This window comes from Blastomyces dermatitidis, assembly GCF_000003525.1.
Source record: "Blastomyces dermatitidis ER-3 genomic scaffold supercont1.1, whole genome shotgun sequence".
Lineage (NCBI taxonomy): Eukaryota > Fungi > Ascomycota > Eurotiomycetes > Onygenales > Ajellomycetaceae > Blastomyces > Blastomyces dermatitidis.
Window position 1 is genome coordinate 8738120 of NW_025544774.1, and position 20016 is coordinate 8758135.

Below are 20016 nucleotides of genomic sequence, written 5' to 3' on the forward strand. Positions count from 1 at the left end.
ATATCAACTGAGTACTCTGAGATTTTCTTAATGAGTTTGTATCTGCTTATCTGAATGACATTCTCATCTTCACTGATGAATTCAGAAAAGAATATCAAGAATATATGTAAAAGATATTACAACAGCTATGAGAAGCAGAACTACTGATAGATATTAATAAGTGTGATTTTAAAGTCAAGAGTATCAAGTATCTGAGTTTTATTATAGAAGCTGATAAGAGGATTTGAATGAATTCTGAGAAAGTCTTCATCATTCTTGAATGAGAAGCTTCACATACTGTGAAAGATGTATAAAGCTTCATCAGATTTGCTAACTTCTATCAGTAATTTATATGAAACTTCTTAGATATCACAAGATCACTTACAGATCTCACTAAGAAAGACTCAGTATTTCAATGATCAGTGAATACTGAAGCTGCATTTATACAGATAAAGAAGATGTTCATTAATATCTCTCTACTGATAACATTTAATTCTGATTATGAGACAGTTATTGAAGCTGATTTCTCTGACTATATAATAGAAGAAGTAATATTATAATATAATGATGAAGATATTCTATGATTATATGTCTTTATATCTAAGAAACTGAGTCTCACTGAATGCAATTATAAGATCTATAACAAGAAACTTCTTACAATTATACACTGTTTAGAAGAATGAGACTCTGAACTCTGAAGTATCTCTGAATTTGAGATAGTCACAGTCTCACAGATTATAAAAATCTCAAATACTTTATAACTATCTATAAACTTACTGAATAATAGATATAATGATCTGAGTTTCTAAGCTGCTTTTATTTTATAATACACTATCATTCTGGCAGTCAGAACTCAATGACAGATACTCTCTCATAATAAGAGTAAGATATATCATCTGATGTAATAGATACTCACTGAATGAACTGAGAGCATCAGCTCTTGAATCTGAAGATATTAATTGATTAAGATAAAACAATATACAGTATTATATATACTTCTTCAATTAGAACTGATATTTATATCTTCACTTTCTCTACACTGAATGAACTATAGCATACAGCAGCTTACACTGATGAACTTCTTCAGATTCTCACTAAAGCAGTATATTAGAAAGTATCTCAATTTTTCTCAGAACTATATATAAGAACTGATATCTCAGAATACTTAATTGATAATAATAATACTCTACAATTCTGTAAATGATGCTGAGTCTTTCACTCTGAATTCTTACACACTCAGATAATATAAGAGATGTATGATTCATGTATAACTAGTCACTCAGACTGTAAACAACTGTATAGAATGATCTTCTAAGAATTCTACTAATCTAAGATATTAAATAGTATCAGATACTTTATCTGAAACTGTAATCACTGTTCTTCTATTATCTTATGAAAGAACTGTAGAAAAGATCTACTGAAATCACTTAATATCTCTGATAGAATCTGATGAGATGTAATAATTGACTTTGCTGTTAATCTATCTAAGAGTAAGAGCTGTAGAAACATTCTGATCATTGTTAATTAACTAAGTAAGAGTGTAATATTGAAATCTTATAATAAGATAAATGCTGAATAAGTCACTGAAGCCTTCTTATAAAGTTCATTCTATTGAATGTATGAGTTGCTGAGATTGATAGTATCAGATTAAGATTATTAATTCATAAGCACTCTCTGAATAAGAATTGATCAAGTTCTCAAGATTATATATCATCTATTAACTATCTATCACTCTGAGACTGATGATGTATCAGAATAGATAATTCAGACTGTAAAGAATTATCTTTATAAGTTCTGTAATCACTTATAAGATAATTAGTATAATCTTCTTCTACACACAGAGATTACTATCAACAGTTGAGATGTTATTTTAACAGATATAAGCTCATTCTTTCTTACATATAAATATCATATAAAAGTGTTGAATCTTCTAGAGATTACACAGTTCACACTGAATCTCTGCAGTTCAATTCAGATTACTAATAATATAGTAATAAAGCTCTGAGATGTCTGTGACTGAGCAGAGATCTTCATAACAACTGTGAAACAAGATTAAGAAGATTAAATTAATATCTGATAAGATTCTGCAGAGCAGTATAAGATAGAAGATCTTGTATAATTGAATCTCAAGAATATATAAATCACACATTCATCTCATATGCTAGACTATCACCATGTTAGATATAAAGTGATAGAAGTTCTAGATAGTTACAACTACTATCTTAACACATCATCAGAAATTCATGATGTATTTTATACAAGCTTACTTCACTGTATTATCACTGATTCATTCTCTTCTCAGCTGACATCTGACTAACAGCTGTCAGACATCATAGAAGAAGATAATGAGCTTGAGTAAGAGATTGAAGATATTCTTGATAAGAAATCTCACAGTCATAACTGATAATATCTTGTGAAATGAGTCAGCTATGATCAACTGATCTGAACTCTGAGTCTCATATTATCTGAAACAGCAGCTCTTGATCAATGAGAACTGCTTCTAAAAAGAAGAAGCTAATGTGACAGACTACATCTAATCAATCATATAGACAATTTCATTACACTTTATAGATTCTTTCATTTCTGATCTCTGATCTGCAGCTGCTATGAACATATGTAGTATACACTTCAATTCTCAGTCATTTCTGATCACTGATTCTCAGCTGCTACAAACATGTGTAGTATACACTCTGATTCTCAGTCATTTCTGATCACTGATTCTTGATCACTATAAACACATGTATATTCTTTCACTCTGAAGCTTCATCATGTACATCATCACATACATGTATAAATATTCATCTTAATTGCTGATTCTCACACTTTCTCTTTCTTTCCTTCTCTAATGTTTTTATCTTTGTTATATAAGATCTATAATATTATATCAATCTATTCAGCATAGGCCTCTTACAAGAAGAAAAGAAAGAGAAAGTGTGAAAATCAGCAATTAGAGTGAATATTTATATACATATATAATTATGTATATAGTGAGGCTTCAGAGTGAAAGAATCTATACATATTCATAGCAGCTGAGAATTGATGATTAAGAATGACTGAGAATCAGAGTGTACATATTCATAGCAGTTAAGAATTGATGATTAAGAATAGCTGAGAATTGAAGCATATACATTCAAGACTAAAGCAGTTGAAATCTGTGAAGTGTAATGAAATAGTCTATATAATTGATCAGGCGCAGCCCGTCACATTAACTATTAACTATATTATATTAGTTAATAGGTCACTGATCTCATAACAGTTATAAAGACAGATATTTATTATTAAATCAATTATAAAAGCTGAGTATATTATAACTAGTAAAACAGCTTATAAAATAATCTGATTGAATAATATATTATATAATATCAGATTAATAAATAATGAAAAAGTAAAAATATACTTATATCTATAAGTTGATATTAAGAGAGTAATTAATCTAGCAAAGAAGAAATTCTTAATATAAAGATTACATTGTATTGCTCTGACTGAATAATTAATACAGTTATCTGATAGTGTCTTGACATGAGAAATCAAGGCATGTAAGTTTGAAACCTGCAGAGAATACATTAAATCTGAAACTCAAGCATCTCAGATTTCTAATAAATACAGAGATGTATAAATTACTTCAATGAATTGCTCTATGTTTCTGAGCTGAGAAGTTATTATCACATGTATTTAATTGTAACTTCTTTGTATTTTTCTATATTCTTATTATCTTAATATAATCTTAACATCTGTATTTTTCTTCTGTATAATCAATACTTGACCTGTATTTAACATTATACAAGAACTTATTATAAGCTCTGCTTGTATATAAGTATAATGAAAGAATAATAATAATAATAATAATTATATTATATTAAGATTAAATATTATATTCTTTATAATCTGATTAAAAAAGAAAAAATTATGATAAAATATATTAATTCTACAGTGAATATAGCTGATAGTCTTATCAAGTCACTAATAAAGCCTGTATTTGAAGATTTTATTAAAAGAATTAATAATCAGAAAATTAAGAAGAATGAATAATTGAATGATAATAATAATACAGTGAATCAATGAATTTTACATGTATTTCTTGATTTTTACAGTTATTGCTGTATAGATGTCTTTTCTAATAAGGAAATCAGCATCTAATTAATGTAATTAATTATTATTACATTTTTTGAAAGATTTGAGAATGAGAGAGGCCCCAGGTGGCGGCTTATAGGCCACAGCATAGCAAGGGATTGTTGGTGATTACTACACCTACCCTAGTCACGTGCCACCCCAACCTATTTAGTGTAACTCGCGTAGTTAGATTACAACACAACAATGTTATCCTCCAAGACACAAGTTGAGTGGCCGTTCCCGATCTGTACATATAGATGTACGATGACCTCATCAACTTGTCTGTATTCGGGTCCCCCTAGGCACTTTTACAGAGTAGATTCAGGTAAGGGCTGGTATCCTCCCGAACCTTAAGAGCTGTACCACCGAGAAAGCTGCACATGGTCCCTGCTTCTCTCGAGGCTATCCTCATCCAGAGGTCCGTGCGCATCCCGTACTGCAGGTCGCATAGAGTTAACAGTGCGAGTGCAGGTTCCTTTTTGCTCTCGAGGACATTTGAGAAACAGGCCTGGGCCAAGAAAAAGTATAATAGATCATGAATCTGGAAATTTCCCCTGTTCAAGTTGTTCTTAGGCGCAAAGGTGTCCGTGGAAAGGATGTGATGAACTACTTCATACAACGTTGTTCAAGCTGGGCCTTTTGAAAAGTGTACCTCTCTCTGTGTGCCACAAACATCTGATAAAAATGTGAAATGAATGAATTAATAAATGGATGCTCTCACTGTAAGGCCGCATTCCGCCCATGCGCTCTGTTCATCTCTGCAAACTGCAGAGCGCTTAAGGAATGGGAGAGCGCAAATCAGAACTCCTCGCCGCTAATCAGCAGCATAATTGGCAGCTACTAGCACTGCATGGTGCGCTCGACTGACGCGTCCTCGATTTCTTTTGCCCCTCTTGTCCGCCGCCCTTTGAATCAATTAATTGAATGAACTAGAGAGCGAGACATCACGAGTGCTCTTCATGATAACAGTGGAGTAGGAGTAGAGGATCCATGATTCATCACCGGTCGAGCACAGAGTCGAGCAGTGCTCTTCTTTTCTTCTCTGCCTGTGGCTTGGTCTAGGTCCATTTATTTTTTTTTATTTTTTTTGCTTAATTTTATTGACTTGTCGTTCTCTTCTGCCCCCTTGTATGTAGTCTTTGCGCGGCTGGATTCACAGAATCAGAGTGGAATAGGGAACAGACCCTGGAGCCTCAAAGTCTTGGGGGTGTGGCTGGATGGCCTTTAGCTTTTCGGGAACGTCTTCATTCGGTCCAGAATTTATCGGGGCTGGGCCGAGACAGTCGAAGACACTGAAACTCCGTGAGAAAAGGGGAAGCCTTCAATTTGCAGATGCTCTTGCGTTGTTGTGGATGTGAGGATCGCAAAAAAGAGCTTCTTTGGCCTAGCCCTCTTATTGCGCGGAACAACCTCCGTAAAAGGCTGGTCTGTATCCTTCGATTATGGATTGATGCGGAAGGGGGGATGAAGATGCGCTGGAAAATGAGGAGGTGGCGATTTTGTATGCAGAATGCAAGGATTGTTGGGCCTTGTGAATGAGTCGGTGTTAAGTTAGGCTCGAAGCCTGTAATACCACCGGCTATCACTTGTGGCTTATTTTGGATGCCCAGGCGAAAGAACAGAACGGCGCGTCCACCCCGAAGATGCTTTGACAGGATTCCCTGAAAGGAGATGCTACTGCGTATATGTGTTTCGCCCATGCTGCCTTTGACTCATTTTATTTTATTATTTTATTTTGCTTTGCCGTCACATCTGCAGAACCAAGTTGTCGGGCTGTTGGCAGGGATTCTGGCTGGCCCAAAAAGGGAACAAGAACCATATGTTATCCGCGGTCGAAGCAAAACATTATTCCCCCCATTCTTTGCAGCCAGGACAGAGGAGACCAGGAAAATGGAAAATAAGCAAAATCTAGACGAAGTACAGAGTAACATGGAAGGTACTTCCTTCCAGGGCCCTAAGAGAAGCCACAATGTAATCGTCAAGGTAACCCCTAGCAATCTTGGCTGCTCTTAGCGCCTGTCGCTCAACCCATACAGAGTACATCAGCCACTGAATCACCCTGATTCTGTCTCTGCGAATAATTGTTTTTTCTGCAGCTCATCTGGGGTAAAAAAGAAAAGAAAACGAGCCGGGCGAGCTGGACCTCACGCATTGTGAGATGAATTGAGAACCCCACTTGATAATCTATAAAAACACGTTCCTGGGAAAATCTTGGTTCCCTTTGAGGAGTTTGGACTGGAGGAACTTGCACTAAAACAGCCTCCGCCATCAGGATCGATCAATCAAAGAGGAGCATGAGGTGGAAAGAAGGGGGTTGGGGGAGGGGAGGGGTGTTCCGCGCCCCGAGGGGGCGCCTTTCCTTCAGTTCTGAATCGGCCAGCCCTCCCTCTCCTGATCAACGAACCGGGAAAAATATTCAGCATTCAAACCAGTCGTTTATTTAATTTGCTTTTTCCAGCTGATCTGCAGTGCTGGCTGACCGTTGGGAAAAGGTTAAGGACCCTTGTTTGCCCACGCGCCTCGATTCTCCCACTTGGTTGAAGTTGGCCATTGGTTTCCAGCGTGATGGAGAGTTTTGTCGTAGTTGCCGACGGTGACGAATAGAAATTCGAATATCGCTATCCCAGGGATGGTGTCTGGGGAAGGCAAAGTGCGAGGTACAGTACGTTTGATACCTCATGACACTCAGGGGCGGAATCAAGACCGCAACTCAGCAAGGAGTCCTCTCAGATACCATACCGATTAGTCTGGACCATTGGCCAGCCACCTACAGAGGCCTCTGTGGAAAATTTTGCCTCACGCTAAGAAATTATATTGAAATATGGTTTCTAATGCAACGAATCTCTCGGTAGGCCAGACCATCTGAGATTTGGGCGGTGAGCTAGTGAGCAAGCCAGGGGGTATTGGTCTCTAATTCTAAGAGTCAAACTCTCTTGATGTGAGATGGAACGGCAATACTTAATGCTAGGATCAGTATTTATTTCAGTTTAAATTCTTAGTGTGAGGCGAGACAAAACTTCTTCCGGGGGCATCCGTACTCCGTTAGGTAGTGAACTACCCTCTGGTTTGAGTTGCTTCTTTTCAGGGGCGAAAACGAGCCATAACTTGTAGACAAAGAGAATGAATCAACTTGACAATCATTTTTCCCAGTTCATCCACAAGTTTAACTAGGTAGGTAACTTTATTTTCCCCACTCGCTGTTTAGTAAAGACCCAAGGTCTTAGGGATCAGTGCGGCGTAGCGGACTTCAGTCTAATCATGTAATGTACTTAGTTTCCCTTCCTTTTCGGTTGCCGACTGACCCGGCCCATTTTAGCCATGATCATTCTTCCCAAAACGACCAACCGGAACGAGATTGGATAGGAAAGGAACAGAAAAAGCAAAAGAAGGAAAAGAAAAGGTCGCGGGTATGCAAGAAGCGCCTCACGATCAACACCAAGTCATGTATGATGGCCGAATGGTGTGGAGTGAGATCAAGAAGCTCCGTGGATCTGCGGAGGATGATCGGAAAACTTCCCAATTAGGATACGTACCAACCTTGATGTCCTTTTCTGTTCTACAGGTCTGCACCTTTTACCATGCCAGCCTTCATTTTTGTCCTGCATGAACGCTTTAGTCTTCAACTCACTAGCTCTGGGAGGTTCATTCCTGCCACGATTTGTGGCTGCCGATCGGAGGCGGATTTGGGCAAGGTTTCAGCAAAGTCTACAGATGGGGAAACCCACCTGAGTTATCCTGGGAATATTTATATTTCCTTTTGAGAGATCTCAAAGTCCGTATTCTCTCCGCTATATACTCAGTATATGATATGACAAAGGGAGTTCCCCCGTCATATTAGACTCCATATCCATATTGATATCAATACAAAGTACAATCATGTAGAAGTAGAAGGACGAGGCTAAAAATTAAGGTGAAGTTTACTTCGATGGTGCAACTACTAAGCAAAAGAGCTTGGTCACCACCGCTGCCTTTAACGGGCCGAGCCATTCCACTTTTGTCAACAGATGGCAAATTAGATAATGCTCTGTGACCCAAAGGGTTCCAGGCTGTCAACTCTGCTCAGCAATTGAAGGCCAAAAGAATTATTTGTATTTACATATATTTTTTTCTGTGCTACTCTGTCAGAAGCACTAAGTCCGAAAGCAACGACGTTTCGTTGTATGAAAACATGAGCGCAGAGTGTTATCAACGGTCGATTGGTTCTTGATAGATGATTAGTCAGACCAGACATGCCAACCCTGGAAGACACAGAAAAGATAGATCAAAGAAAATCTTACTCGACAGGCTTGGGACGGGGTTCCTTGCGTTTGTGGAGAAGCTCTCTGATCGTCCAAACCTCCTTCTGCCTTGTTATTGTTGCCCTCGACATTTTCTAATATGAGATGGAAGTGAGTCAAGCCGATAATGAATGATGCCTTCTCATGGGATCGAGGGTGGCTCTCTACAAAAAAGAAGTGGCAATACAATTGGAATCCGGGATGTCTGATAGCCTGAAGAATTCGTACGAGCATTTAATGGTAGTATGGGGTAGCAATCCTTGGTTTGTTTGAGTTTCGAGGAGATGGCGGGTTACAGCGCTATGACCAATGTATCTTTTGTATGGGCTCACCATATAAAAGATACCTAAAAAAATTAATATCTTCAACACAACATCAGATTCATGATATGTATATTGAGCAGAGAATATAGTAAGAATTTAAATATATTAAAGTTTTACTACTAACTTCAAAATCACCAGTAAATTTGCTACTAAATTATAGCCATTATGCAAAATAAGAATAATTGATGTATTTATTTATTTATTTTTTTTTTTTTTTAATATTCTACTCGTACCTGATGTTGTGGATATATGAGTTGACAGGTACCTTTTGTATGAGATCTTCATACAAAAGGTACCTATTTTTGAGAAGTTGTGGCTGGTGTTGGTGGGGGCAGAAAGAGCTAAAATGAGCGAAATATGAAAATTATGAGAGACAGTCACACTGTATTAGTAATTTTTGTGTACTATGCGTGTTGTGGGTTGTGTATTTTAGAGGAAGCACTAATAAAGTTGCGAAGATGTGTCCAGAAAAGTGGGTCAAACTTCTGTATATCCCCCAGGCGATGGGTTAACTCCTCTCAGCCCTCTTGGCCCCCGGACTTGAACCCTGCTTCCATCACCTCTTTGTTTATATTTCTTTATTTTTTATTTTTGGTTTGCTTCTGGTTTCCTTTAGCTAAAGTTAGGGTAACTAACGATTCCTGACAGATAGTTCCCATAAAATGGCGGCGCCATCATCATTACTGCCATGCAGACATAGTGTTTGATTTCTCTAGCCGTGTTGCCGTGAGAAATAGCAATCTTATCTGCCAGCATACGACACGACGTAAGTGTCTTGATAATGGGTTAGGGGTCTAGGCGAGTCCTTACTGTGATGACGAAATGTCCCCCTCCCAATAAATAACATGGCTAGCGGGGCGCGGGATCTCTTTAATCATTTACAGCCCCGCTTCGCAACTCGAGGCAGGGCAACGACTCAGAACGAAGATTGGAATTACTGCCAGTGCCAATGGATGGATGCGGCGAGAAAAGGATCGTCCACCCCCAGGTCCCAGGAGCGGATGGTGATGTCATCAGAATGAGGAACCCAGGCTGAACTAAATCCTACCCTGGTAGAATTAGCCTATAGTTGTTTGGCCGCAGGGGATCAACTGCCCCAAACGTAGGGGCTTGACGACAGAGCGCTGAACGACATTCTGCCCAGACCTCCCCCGCCCAAAAGCCCACCAGCTAGCCCATGTCCGGCGAGAGGCTAGACGTTAATAATGGGGAAGGATTAATAAGTCCTTTTTTTTGTTATGATTGGATTTTGAAATTCAATTGCTCGGCGCTATCAGAAGGAACGGCCAAAAGCCATGTACGTGCGACAACTCGTTTAATAACTGCGGTCTAGAGGATCAGCACCCTTCAATATCAGTTGTGATTAAAGAAAGATCAAAACGCTGATGGTTTTAATGAATGACGCTTGATTGTAGATTTACCAGGCGAGAATAGGATACGCTCCAACACTCCCCAACCCTTGCGATGAACTGTGGGACCTATCTCCTATTCTGTTACGATGTTGGAGGCAATCCGTTCGGCGTGCAATTGAGTGTCAGGCAAGGATCCCTGGGGCCGCAGAGGCCGATGTGATGAGCTCCTTGATCGCGCATTTCGGCAACCCCCTAGTCGACTGCCCCTAGGTATCTGGGCAGGCAAAATACCTTTCTCCGCCCAAGAATTCGCTGACCTGGTCACAATGATGAAGTTCAATGACTTAGCTAATGGTTTCGCCAGCTATGACGAACAATATATCGAGCGGCGGCAGCCAAAGTCCCTAGAGATATGCAACTATGTACTATACTTTCCAGTGGCTTCGGTCTGTTCCGGAATCTATTCCGCTAGCAACCAACAAGTGTTATCAGTCAAAAATAGCCCTGTTCTCGGACGCCCAATTCAAGCAGTAGCACAGAAACACGGAGGCTGAGATGGTGCCTTGAGCTTAATTGATATTGGATGCTTCAGGCTCTGCCGTTTGCGCTACAAACCCTGGGTAACGTCGCACATTTCTACGGAGATAAAAATTGATATATATATTTTTTGTGGTGCGGTTTGCTTGTCCAGGCCTAGGTGGGAGAGCGGGGGGGCCATACTCTTCCTTGCCCTTGCACTTTGGACTGTTCTTCCCCCACCCGATCTAGGATCGAGAGAGATCGGGATACGCGCACGATCCAGACGTTGTAGATCCTACGGAGAACACGATGGGTACTGTACGGTACATGGACTGGCATGAAGATCCAAAAGGGGGGAAATGAGAAGCACCGAGTGCTCAGCCCGCCCCCTTCACAGCTATTTGATATGAATATGTATATGTACAGTACTTATCTCAACATTTCTCCCTCCGATAGTTTCCACATCCGAGGCCAACCAGACCATGTATGCAGGCGGGGTGGGGAAATATCATCGACGTACATCACACGTACCTACCTCCCCGGTATGTATATACAGTACTAACAGGATGAGCTTAGCATTGACCCCTTTCGCGCTTTGGGCCAGAACACATCATTACGGACCTGTTGTGCCGCATTGTGCACAGGAAGTGGAGTGAGAGTTTAGTCTACCAGCCTATCAAACCGAGCATTCAGTAGGAGGACGACGGATAATGGATAAAAGCCACATCGCGCTAAGACGATAAGAATTGATTGATCGTTTTTATTAATTTAATTTAATTTAATTTTATTTTTTTAAGCCTTTAAACCTTTTTGCTCCTTTTGACCAAAATAAGTTGTGTGGATGCATTTCCGGTTTATTTTATTCTATTTATTTTTCTATTGGGACCGTACAAGTATGTACAGTACATAGTCCCTAGGTATGATTTTTCTTATTCGTCGGAAGCAGGGCCCGAGGAGGCAAAATGAACCTGCTGGGGTACAGGGGCCAGTGTAGTGTGTTTGACACTTCTATATCGTGGTTGAAACCGCGTAAATTGGTGACCAACTGTAGTAAGCAGATTCAAAAATGCACGTGCGTGTACTCCTCACTCCTCTCTGCAAGTGACTTACTGAAATGGAACCATTCACCAACGCTGAGGAGAAGACAGACAGTGTTGAAGAATTCATCCTTTGCCATTTACACTGCGCAGATATTTTAGGTCACCGAGTGCTGCAGGGTGCTTGTGTGGCGCGGATGAGCACAGCTCGGCCTGCAGAAGTGGGGAAACTGGGCGATGTGAGGAGCCTAGGAAGTAGGCTAGGGATTACGTCATTCAGTGGCTGGTGATCTTTATCAGTGTGGCGCATTGAGCACTTGTGGCGCTCTAATAGCTACCTAGGTTAACCTCGGATATTGCCAGATTAGGAGGCGAACTTCACCGACGAAAGACGAAATATCCAGCAAAGGTAGGTGGGTCTGAACAACCAACTGGTAGATTACCTATGAAATAATAGAAGTGCGGGGAGGAGAGGAAGGGCGCAAAATGTTTGCTGTGTGGTGGGAAGTACCCCATATGAATTCTCAGTGATTGGTTCATGTGTGGCTATCGGTAGCTTCTTTGACAGCTTGAATCCGATGAACTCAATGAAGAAAGGATGAGGCCGACGCTGAGGAAGGGAGAGAGAGATAGAGAGAGTGGGTGGTAAGTCCCAAAGCCAATTGAGATATCACCGGGATCACTGTTTCAATGTTTCGTCATAGCTATCAATTGTATCTGGTATCTTCCTTTCAGAGTTCCGCCCGCCGTCATAACCCTAAACCCATTATCCCTCTCTTCTCAGTCCTGACGACTACTTTTTACAAGGGGCCAAGCTGGAGCCGTCGAGCCCTTGCTAGCTGCGACTTGAGGCTTGCCGCCAAGCGTACCTGTGGCGGGCCTGGCTTGTTTCCCCCCCCCCCACCATTACAACTCCCGTGGATCCTCACTTAGCCCATCTGATGGCGTCTTCAGGCATGGAACCTGGCCTGCTCCATCCTAAACCCACTTCACTTCGAAACCCACAGTCAAATAAATGTATCCATCATGTACTGTACCTAAGGGAACGATAATCCCAAAAGCGATCCTCCCTTCTAAACCACCCACCACACCACCCCTGATCCTGTACCGTGGAGAGGTGCGAGACTCCCGCAAATTCAGAAGGCTTGTCCAATCAGACAATTGATACAGTCCCAGAGGATCCTTTACTACGATGGTCCATCTCATCTCTCGCCGACCTATGTCTAGGCTAGTGTGGCATAAGAGAGGCTATTATTCAGATAGTCGTCACCACTTTGCCCACCGAAAAAAATAATTTCAGATCGCGGGTTGCTAGTTAACTTTGTGGTGGTAACAACATCGCCCCCCTCGGATCTTATCGTTATATTTACGCATCTCCTCCTACCTTGAACTCAGATTAAATAAGAGAAATTCTCTCGTCACCATAATTCTTTTACCCTCTTTTCCTTGTAAACTATATACACCTCTTAATACAACTTTTCCCTGGCTCTCTGTATATTCCCTTCCCCTTTTCCCTTCTCAAAACTTTTCTTGATCTGGCCGACGCTATCAATCTATTTAGTTGCACAGCATTTCGCATGTCAAGGACTGAGCGCCGAGCTACGACAAATTTCCCAAGCTTTTGTGCCTTCCCCAAGTGTGATACGTTTCTTGCCTGGATACCCGTTAATCGCGAACTATAGCAATTGCTTCTTGGTCTTGCCATTGCCCCTGGCGCCTTTCGTTTCTTACCACCATTGTCATTCGTTCCATCAATCAATCCCAATGTTTCGTAACCGGTACGTGGAATAGATAACAGCCAGTCGATTCCAGCACGGTTCTTTACTCCAGGCGCAATTACATGGCCCCCTTTGCTTAAGCTCTCTGCGGTATACAGGAAAAGTTCACAGAAGCCGGGAGAGGAGCTTTACTCTAACTTCAAACAAAAATTTCCCGAGATTTGCCCCGGAATTGGTTCAACAACAACGGCTGAAGGCCACCCGGACAAAAATTTAGCCGATGCGCCCGTGAAACAGGGTGTACAGCAACAAAGGTGAGTTTTAATTCTTATTCATACAAAACTATAAATTGCGATCTTTTCAGATTATGCTGGTTTTGACGTGGTTGCTGATTGAGAAGTAATGGGTATAGACCAACGATGGACTCTGAGGAAAACAAAGGCACAGAGCAAACATCAAAAGGCCTCCCGGATCACTGGCGATTTACTCCTTCTATAATGGACCCTAACTCTTATGCATTCACGTCGCTCGCAAACCAGCCTTCCACCTACTATACCGCGACACCGACTGGGATGGGCATGCCCTGCCATACACAAGTACCCGACTTATCTACTCCGGGAATGACACTTAATTTACTGAGCCCGCTTTCAATCCCTCCCAGTACTTCTGCTACCGATGCTGCTGCAATGCAATCTGCCATTGACATGAATTCATTTCACCATTCTTTCGCTCCCCAGGCAGGAAACGGCGTCGACTCTTTCCATCATGCACCAGCGTATGCTCCGAGCAGTTTTGTAAATCGAGACCCAAGATACAATCCGCTACATGTCGAGAATTCTCCTATTAATGGGGTAAATGCGAATAATCACATTGGTTTACTCCCTCACGGTATAGGCTTATCAACCCCTGTTGACAATCGTCCGAACCCAGGGAGTGAAAAGTAAGGTTTTACACTGTTGTAACTTGCCGTGTGTTTTTTTTTTTTTTTTTTTTTTTTTTTTTTTTTTTTTTTTTTTTTTTTTTTTTTTTTTAAAAGACAGACCATCATGCTGACATGTCCCGTTTTAGCTTTCGGTTCAATGTCACGCTCAAGGCAGCCACAGCAATGGTAAAAGACCCTGATGAGATACCAATTACATATCTTAACAAAGGCCAAGCCTATACAATGTCGGTTTTGGATACTGGGCCAATGACATCAGGGGCACAGCCTTTGAAATATCGCACTTTTATCCGCGTTTCTTTTGAGGATGATGAACAACGCTCAAAGCCAGCCAGCTGCTGGCAGCTATGGAAGGAGGGCCGTGGTTCCAACGAAGCCCATCACCGCGATGGAAAGCTCTTGGCGGTAGAACATGTTGACCCCAACCAAGGCGGAGATGGAGATATCAGGCCATCTCAAGTTCATCTAGAAACTGCTAATTTCGATGGTTTCTCTGTTATTTGGTCCCCGAACCCCAATGGAAACCCATGCTGCTCGATATCAGTTCGTTTCAATTTCCTCTCCACCGATTTTAGTCATTCCAAAGGTGTCAAGGGAATTCCTGTTCGTCTATGTGCCAAAACAGAGGTTATATCTACTGGCCATGGAAATCCACCCCTTGAAGACCGGCCTGAGGTGTGCTATTGCAAGGTCAAGTTGTTTCGAGATCATGGTGCCGAGCGAAAGCTTTCCAATGATGTTGCACATGTCAAAAAGCTCATTGACAAGCTGAAACAGCAAATCAGCCAAGCTGAACTCGGGTCTGGTTTCAACAGGAGAAAAAGAAGCGGCTCATTTGTCAAAGGAAAGATCACAAAGCATAAAAGAGCCTGGTCAGGTGAATCAAGCAATGATTCTGGGAAATCAACTTTAGAAGAGGATCTTCAAATCAAGCTCCGCACATTGAAAGACATGTTTTCATCTACTCGCCCTTTCAGTGCTCTCAATTTGAAAGGCGATGCCCATGATGACCCAGATCTCTTCCCAGTCCACCTGGGAATTACTGACGAGGGATTCTCACACTCAATAGGATGGGAGTCCCGAAATAACGCAGAGGGATCCTCCATAGCATCTCAGCATGTCTTATCACCCGCAACTAGCAACCATTCGCTCAGCTCCTCTCATAACTCCTTTGACCCCAACACAGGTTTTCCTCACCAACCACAAGTCTATGACGGCTCCCGTCACGACTCGATGGATTGGTCCAGCATTTCCCAACAGGATTCTGATAGCCAACAGCAAATTAGGAATGGTCGGTTCTTAAGCCACCCAGTGAAGATCCAAAAGGTTTCTGCTGGCGGCCGCGCTGGTCACGACGGTTGGATCGAAGCGATGGATGTCGACGCCACCTATCAGCCGCCGTTGGCCGCCCCAAAGAAGCCCAGTACGTAACCTCCATCCTCCCTATTGTACCACCCTATCGCCCACGCTCCATAAATAGGTCTAACGTTTAGCGGCAGCTTCCTGCTTCTATGTCCAAATACGGCAATCCTGTGGCAACCAGGTCCCAGATGGCTACTATCATGCCGTCTATCTCACACAGCGCACAGCTAAGGACCTGGTACATGTCATCTCCAAGAAATGCAAAATCGATGCGTCACGCGTCGTTCGAGCGCTCTGCCTCCGTGGAAATGGGCTTCATGTTATTCTAGATGATGATATCGTGAATGAACTCCCTGAAGGACAGGATATGGCGGCTGAGATTTCTGAGGTTCGCGATTGCTCGCTAGACGCTAGCACTAACGGTGACTCGTCGACACCATCAACATCCTCTGGAATCGAAGTGAAATTGATCTTTTAATCAATATATTCTCTCCGCTACACCTTCTTCTTCCCCCTGGCCTTGTTTTTTTTTTTTTTTAACTGTCCGATTTCGGGTTTCTTTCCTTTTCCTTCGATTTGCCTTCCTATACTTGCGGCGCGAACGGCCTTGCTCAATCTCTCGGTTATTTCTCATTGAATTCTGTCTGGCGTTGTGGTCTTGTTGTCACCTTTGCTTTTTATTTTGCTCTTGCCCTTGAGTCTGAGTTGGTACTCCTCAAGGAGGCTATTTGCTAATGAACCCGGCTGCTCATGCTCTGTTGGGGTGAACCCCCAAAATGCCAATCACGATACAAAAGGAAAAAGGATGTGTGTGGAAAAGGAGTCTTAGAAAAACATGAATTGAAGATTGATGAAGAAACGATGAATCTTCTTCTCTTCTGGGTGGCTGGTTTGCTCAGTTGGTTTTGTTACTTCCTTTTCAATATTTATTTATTCATTTATTTTATTTTTGGAAAGGTCGAATTTCTCTCTCTCTTGTTTTCTTCTTTCCTTCTTTTCTTCTTTTCTCCTTTTCTTTTCTCCTTTTTTCCTTTTTTTTTGTATTCTTATCTTTTGGCTTTTACTTGTGTTCTATTTATTTTTCATATACGAATATTCCCACTGTCATTACGGAGTACATACCCTATACACCAGGGCGTCGGCTTTTTGCTTTGAAGAAAGAGCGTTTGGTCGATAATTTTCTTTTTTTCTTTGTTTCTTTTTTCCTTTTTTTTCGATTGATTCTTTTTTTGATCGACTCTTCTTTTGGTCGACTGGCGTATCCTCTTCGCCTTTTAATTGCTTTTTATTCCCGGTGTTAGATTTGAATATCTTTTTCGATTCTTCTTTTGCCCTTCTTCTAATTTTGTATCCGAGGAGGTGCTTTGAACTCTCCCTTTTCTGTTTATGAAACAATGGAGCCATCTATCCATTGTACAGTGCTATTTTTCGTTAATATTAGTTTTCCGTTAACTTTCGTGAAAATGTCTTTCCGTTTCTCCCTCTCTGTCTTTTTCTCTTGTCCTTAATGCTTGTAAGGGAGAGCAGTAACAAACGAACAAAGCTAATTGCAAATTAACATGACAATGATGGGCGGATGGCACTTTTCTTCAGTACTGTTAGTTTTCTGAGAAGATTTGGAGGTTGATATTCTAATTATTATCTTCCATAATTTATGGATTGACATATCCCCCCTGTACAACAGCAGTGTGTAGTGTCTACTCTTACGCATAGGTAGTTAGTTATCTCAGTTCCTAATCAATATACGTCGTTGAATTGGTGTATTCTATCAGGAGAGACCCTTTTCTTTGGGTACATTATAAAACCCAAACAGTTGGAACTGTCTAAAAGAGCACTTGATTTGCTTGTAATTACCCTCGCTCCGTATTAATCACAATAGATAGATAGATTTTGCTCGGAGTAAAAGCTGGACATTATCTATACACTGGCAATGTGCACTATGCACCCCTACGTGCTTCTCTCTGCATTAAAACGACGCTAACTTACTTACCTTACCCTTACCCTTACCCTTACCCATAGGCGCGGCACCATAAAACACCCCTGCTAAATCTTTAAGAGAGAGTAAAACAATGGCAAATACCCTGCAAATACCCTCATCGTCATCAATGATGATAACCCCCTTCCACCCCCATCAATTGATCTTACACCTAGACCAAAAGATCGCTCTCTCATGCATCGAACACGGGCTGAGACGCAATTCGATATCCACCCGTACACGGGGGTATGTACATGTACATGTACATATGGGTCCCTACCTGTGTAGGTAGCTCTAGACTTGCAGTGTGAAGAATGATGGCATGCATGGGCCCAGTAGGCCAAGCTAGGCTAAGTTAGGAGCGGAGAGATAACTACGAATCTTAGTTAATACTTTCAATAATACCTAATTATCTATGTGCATACGTAGGTACTGTACATGTCAAAAGCTGTACCAGCCGTGTTCCAGGTACTGGACCGACCGGCAGTTGTGATAAGTTTCGGGTGTATGTAGGGATTGTGCAGGGATCACAGACGTAGTTACTGTGGAGATTATTCGGGATATTCAACCTCGCGATATTGATGAACGCGTGGCTGACCTTTTGCCTTTCTTGACTGTGGAGGGTGCGGTGTTGGGTTGGACAATGACGACATCGGCATGTAGGTAGGTAAGGTGAGAGCTGTGTATAATTGTTGATATTTCTTTTTTTGCCCCCGGGTGAGGTTATGACGGCTTATTATTATTGGCTTAAGTTAATTTTTCATCGATTCGGACTGCGCTGTTCAACCCAACCAACCCTCCCTGTCCTTCTGCTGCCTGACGCAACTACACAATGGCGCAATTAAAACGAGTTACACGTCTTATTATGTTTATCATGTCTCAACTCTCTATCAAACATCTTTTCTACTTGATCCCGGGCTTGTGCACCGGGCAGTTCAAACCCGGGTATATGGTTTGCCTCGGGTAAAGCTTAGATTAACTTTAGGTTACCTATCTAAGTTTCCAAGGTTGATTTCCTTCATATCTAAAGCTGCTTTAACCGGTGAGGCTCATTCGACCTATCCGGGGTGGAAGGGCATTTCATCGTAAACGCTTCTTTTTGATTGCTGCATATAACATGCACAAAAATGAGTTGATATCTACAAAGGCTACTTGGAACAATTAGAATTTTCGTTCGTGTCTGTCACTGCTACGGATGTCATCACTACAACTCGTCAGTATATAACTGGGCATTCAGCACGCGAGTTGAAATTGAAAGAAGAGCCGTTTGCATGGTAGCTCCGAGCTGTGCGGCGCATTATTCATTAACACTTCAATGGCTACGAGTGGAACGGGGACTGTAGGCGAGAACCTTATGACGTACGTGGTTCTGACGGCTGGGCTTGAGCTGGCTTCCGCTCAATGGAAAACCTAATAATCATCGTGAACATGGGTTCCGGGGACCTGGGGTAGTGGAATCTCGGCCGTGACATTGGGATGCTGAAATTATCGTTTTGTCTGCTGGTGCGAAACTACACCTACACAGGCCCCACATCTGGCGAAGGAGGGGGAAGGGGGAGGATTTTCAGCCGTTATGATTGCCGTTGCGTAATGATGATAGGCTGTGCTCCCCTTGAGGGCGCCTATAAATAGTTACCCTTCGATGCTATTCCCTTCTTCCCCCCCAACCCTCCCTCATATTACCATCCCGTAAATGGCTACGGGACTGTGTGTATAGCATACCGCAAGCCGTGGGTGATGGGAGATGCATGTCTTAGATTTGAGCAAACGGTAGAATGATATTCTGCATATCTCGCAAATTGGGGCACAGCAAGCAGATAGAAAAGGACCTGGGTTATGTACGTCGAACGGAATGGTTAACTAACTTATCCCTTCGAAAAGTCAAAACATGGACAACTGCGAACCTTATTGTGGAACGAACTCAGATTTCTTTTTACCCCAAGCTAGCCTGGAGTGGTGAGTCTCTGGTTTTAGCTGCGAATTATATCTGTAACCGTTGGAGGAGCAGGTGGGTGTGGGTTCAAATGTAGGCTGCGCCTTCCCTGGCGCAAATGTGGGGTGGGCCCTTTTTGGCTCGTTGGCCGTTATTTGTGCACTGCATGACATCACGATGACGTTTTTGGTCTGCTAGGACGATGAGTGTCAAGACTGGGAAAAAAGGGGGAATCAAATAAGCCTTCGGCAGTAAGAAATTCCGATGATGGAAAATAGTAATGGTTCAGGGGCCTACCAAATTTTCGTATTTCCTTAGGGTACATCGGTTGGTATGGCCCTCCTCTACTTCAGGGTTGACCCTCCTATCACCTAAATTACGATGGATAGGGTCCCCTAGGGCATTTGACAGAGATTACTTTATGTCGGATGTGCTATGCATATATAACATAGATTTCCAGCGTTGGAAGCAGTTTTCCTTACTTGCAGAGG

General features: G+C 41.9%; 5 protein-coding genes across 6 annotated transcripts; 3 read left to right on the forward strand and 2 right to left on the reverse strand.

Annotated features, from left to right (window-relative positions):
- Positions 1 to 4018: 4018 nt before the first annotated feature.
- On the reverse strand, positions 4019 to 7975 carry BDCG_16292 (uncharacterized protein). The gene is made up of 3 exons (XM_045425542.1): positions 7815 to 7975; positions 7623 to 7688; positions 4019 to 7341 (listed from the first exon to the last, which is right to left on the reverse strand). The coding sequence occupies exon 3, from the start codon at positions 5787 to 5789 to the stop codon at positions 5334 to 5336; it is 456 nt and encodes a 151-aa protein (XP_045279471.1). The 5' UTR covers positions 5790 to 7341; positions 7623 to 7688; positions 7815 to 7975; the 3' UTR covers positions 4019 to 5333.
- A 7-nt stretch (positions 7976 to 7982) lies between these two features.
- On the reverse strand, positions 7983 to 8600 carry BDCG_16293 (uncharacterized protein; the record flags this gene model as incomplete). The annotated part of the gene is made up of 2 exons (XM_045425543.1): positions 7983 to 8291; positions 8367 to 8600. 2 exons carry the CDS (start codon positions 8598 to 8600, stop codon positions 8220 to 8222), a joined length of 306 nt encoding a protein of 101 aa, XP_045279472.1. The 3' UTR covers positions 7983 to 8219.
- A 671-nt stretch (positions 8601 to 9271) lies between these two features.
- On the forward strand, positions 9272 to 11296 carry BDCG_16294 (uncharacterized protein). Its single transcript, XM_045425544.1, has 2 exons — positions 9272 to 9986; positions 10105 to 11296. Exons 1-2 carry the CDS (start codon positions 9867 to 9869, stop codon positions 10309 to 10311), a joined length of 327 nt encoding a protein of 108 aa, XP_045272339.1. The 5' UTR covers positions 9272 to 9866; the 3' UTR covers positions 10312 to 11296.
- Positions 11297 to 11674: 378 nt separating this feature from the next.
- Positions 11675 to 12022, forward strand: BDCG_16295 (uncharacterized protein; the record flags this gene model as incomplete). Its single annotated transcript, XM_045425545.1, has 1 exon — positions 11675 to 12022. The coding sequence occupies one exon, from the start codon at positions 11675 to 11677 to the stop codon at positions 11885 to 11887; it is 213 nt and encodes a 70-aa protein (XP_045279473.1). The 3' UTR covers positions 11888 to 12022.
- Positions 12023 to 12466: 444 nt separating this feature from the next.
- Positions 12467 to 17699, forward strand: BDCG_01164 (the record flags this gene model as incomplete). 2 transcript variants are annotated; one of them, XM_045416667.1, is made up of 5 exons in its annotated part: positions 13329 to 13375; positions 13474 to 13629; positions 13728 to 14255; positions 14384 to 15678; positions 15755 to 16095. In XM_045416667.1, exons 1-5 carry the CDS (start codon positions 13362 to 13364, stop codon positions 16093 to 16095), a joined length of 2334 nt encoding a protein of 777 aa, XP_045272340.1. In that variant the 5' UTR covers positions 13329 to 13361. The 2 variants fall into 2 exon arrangements, with proteins under 2 accessions (XP_045279474.1, XP_045272340.1); XM_045416668.1 differs by having other exon boundaries at positions 12467 to 13629; positions 15755 to 17699.
- Between the last annotated feature and the right edge of the window lie 2317 nt (positions 17700 to 20016).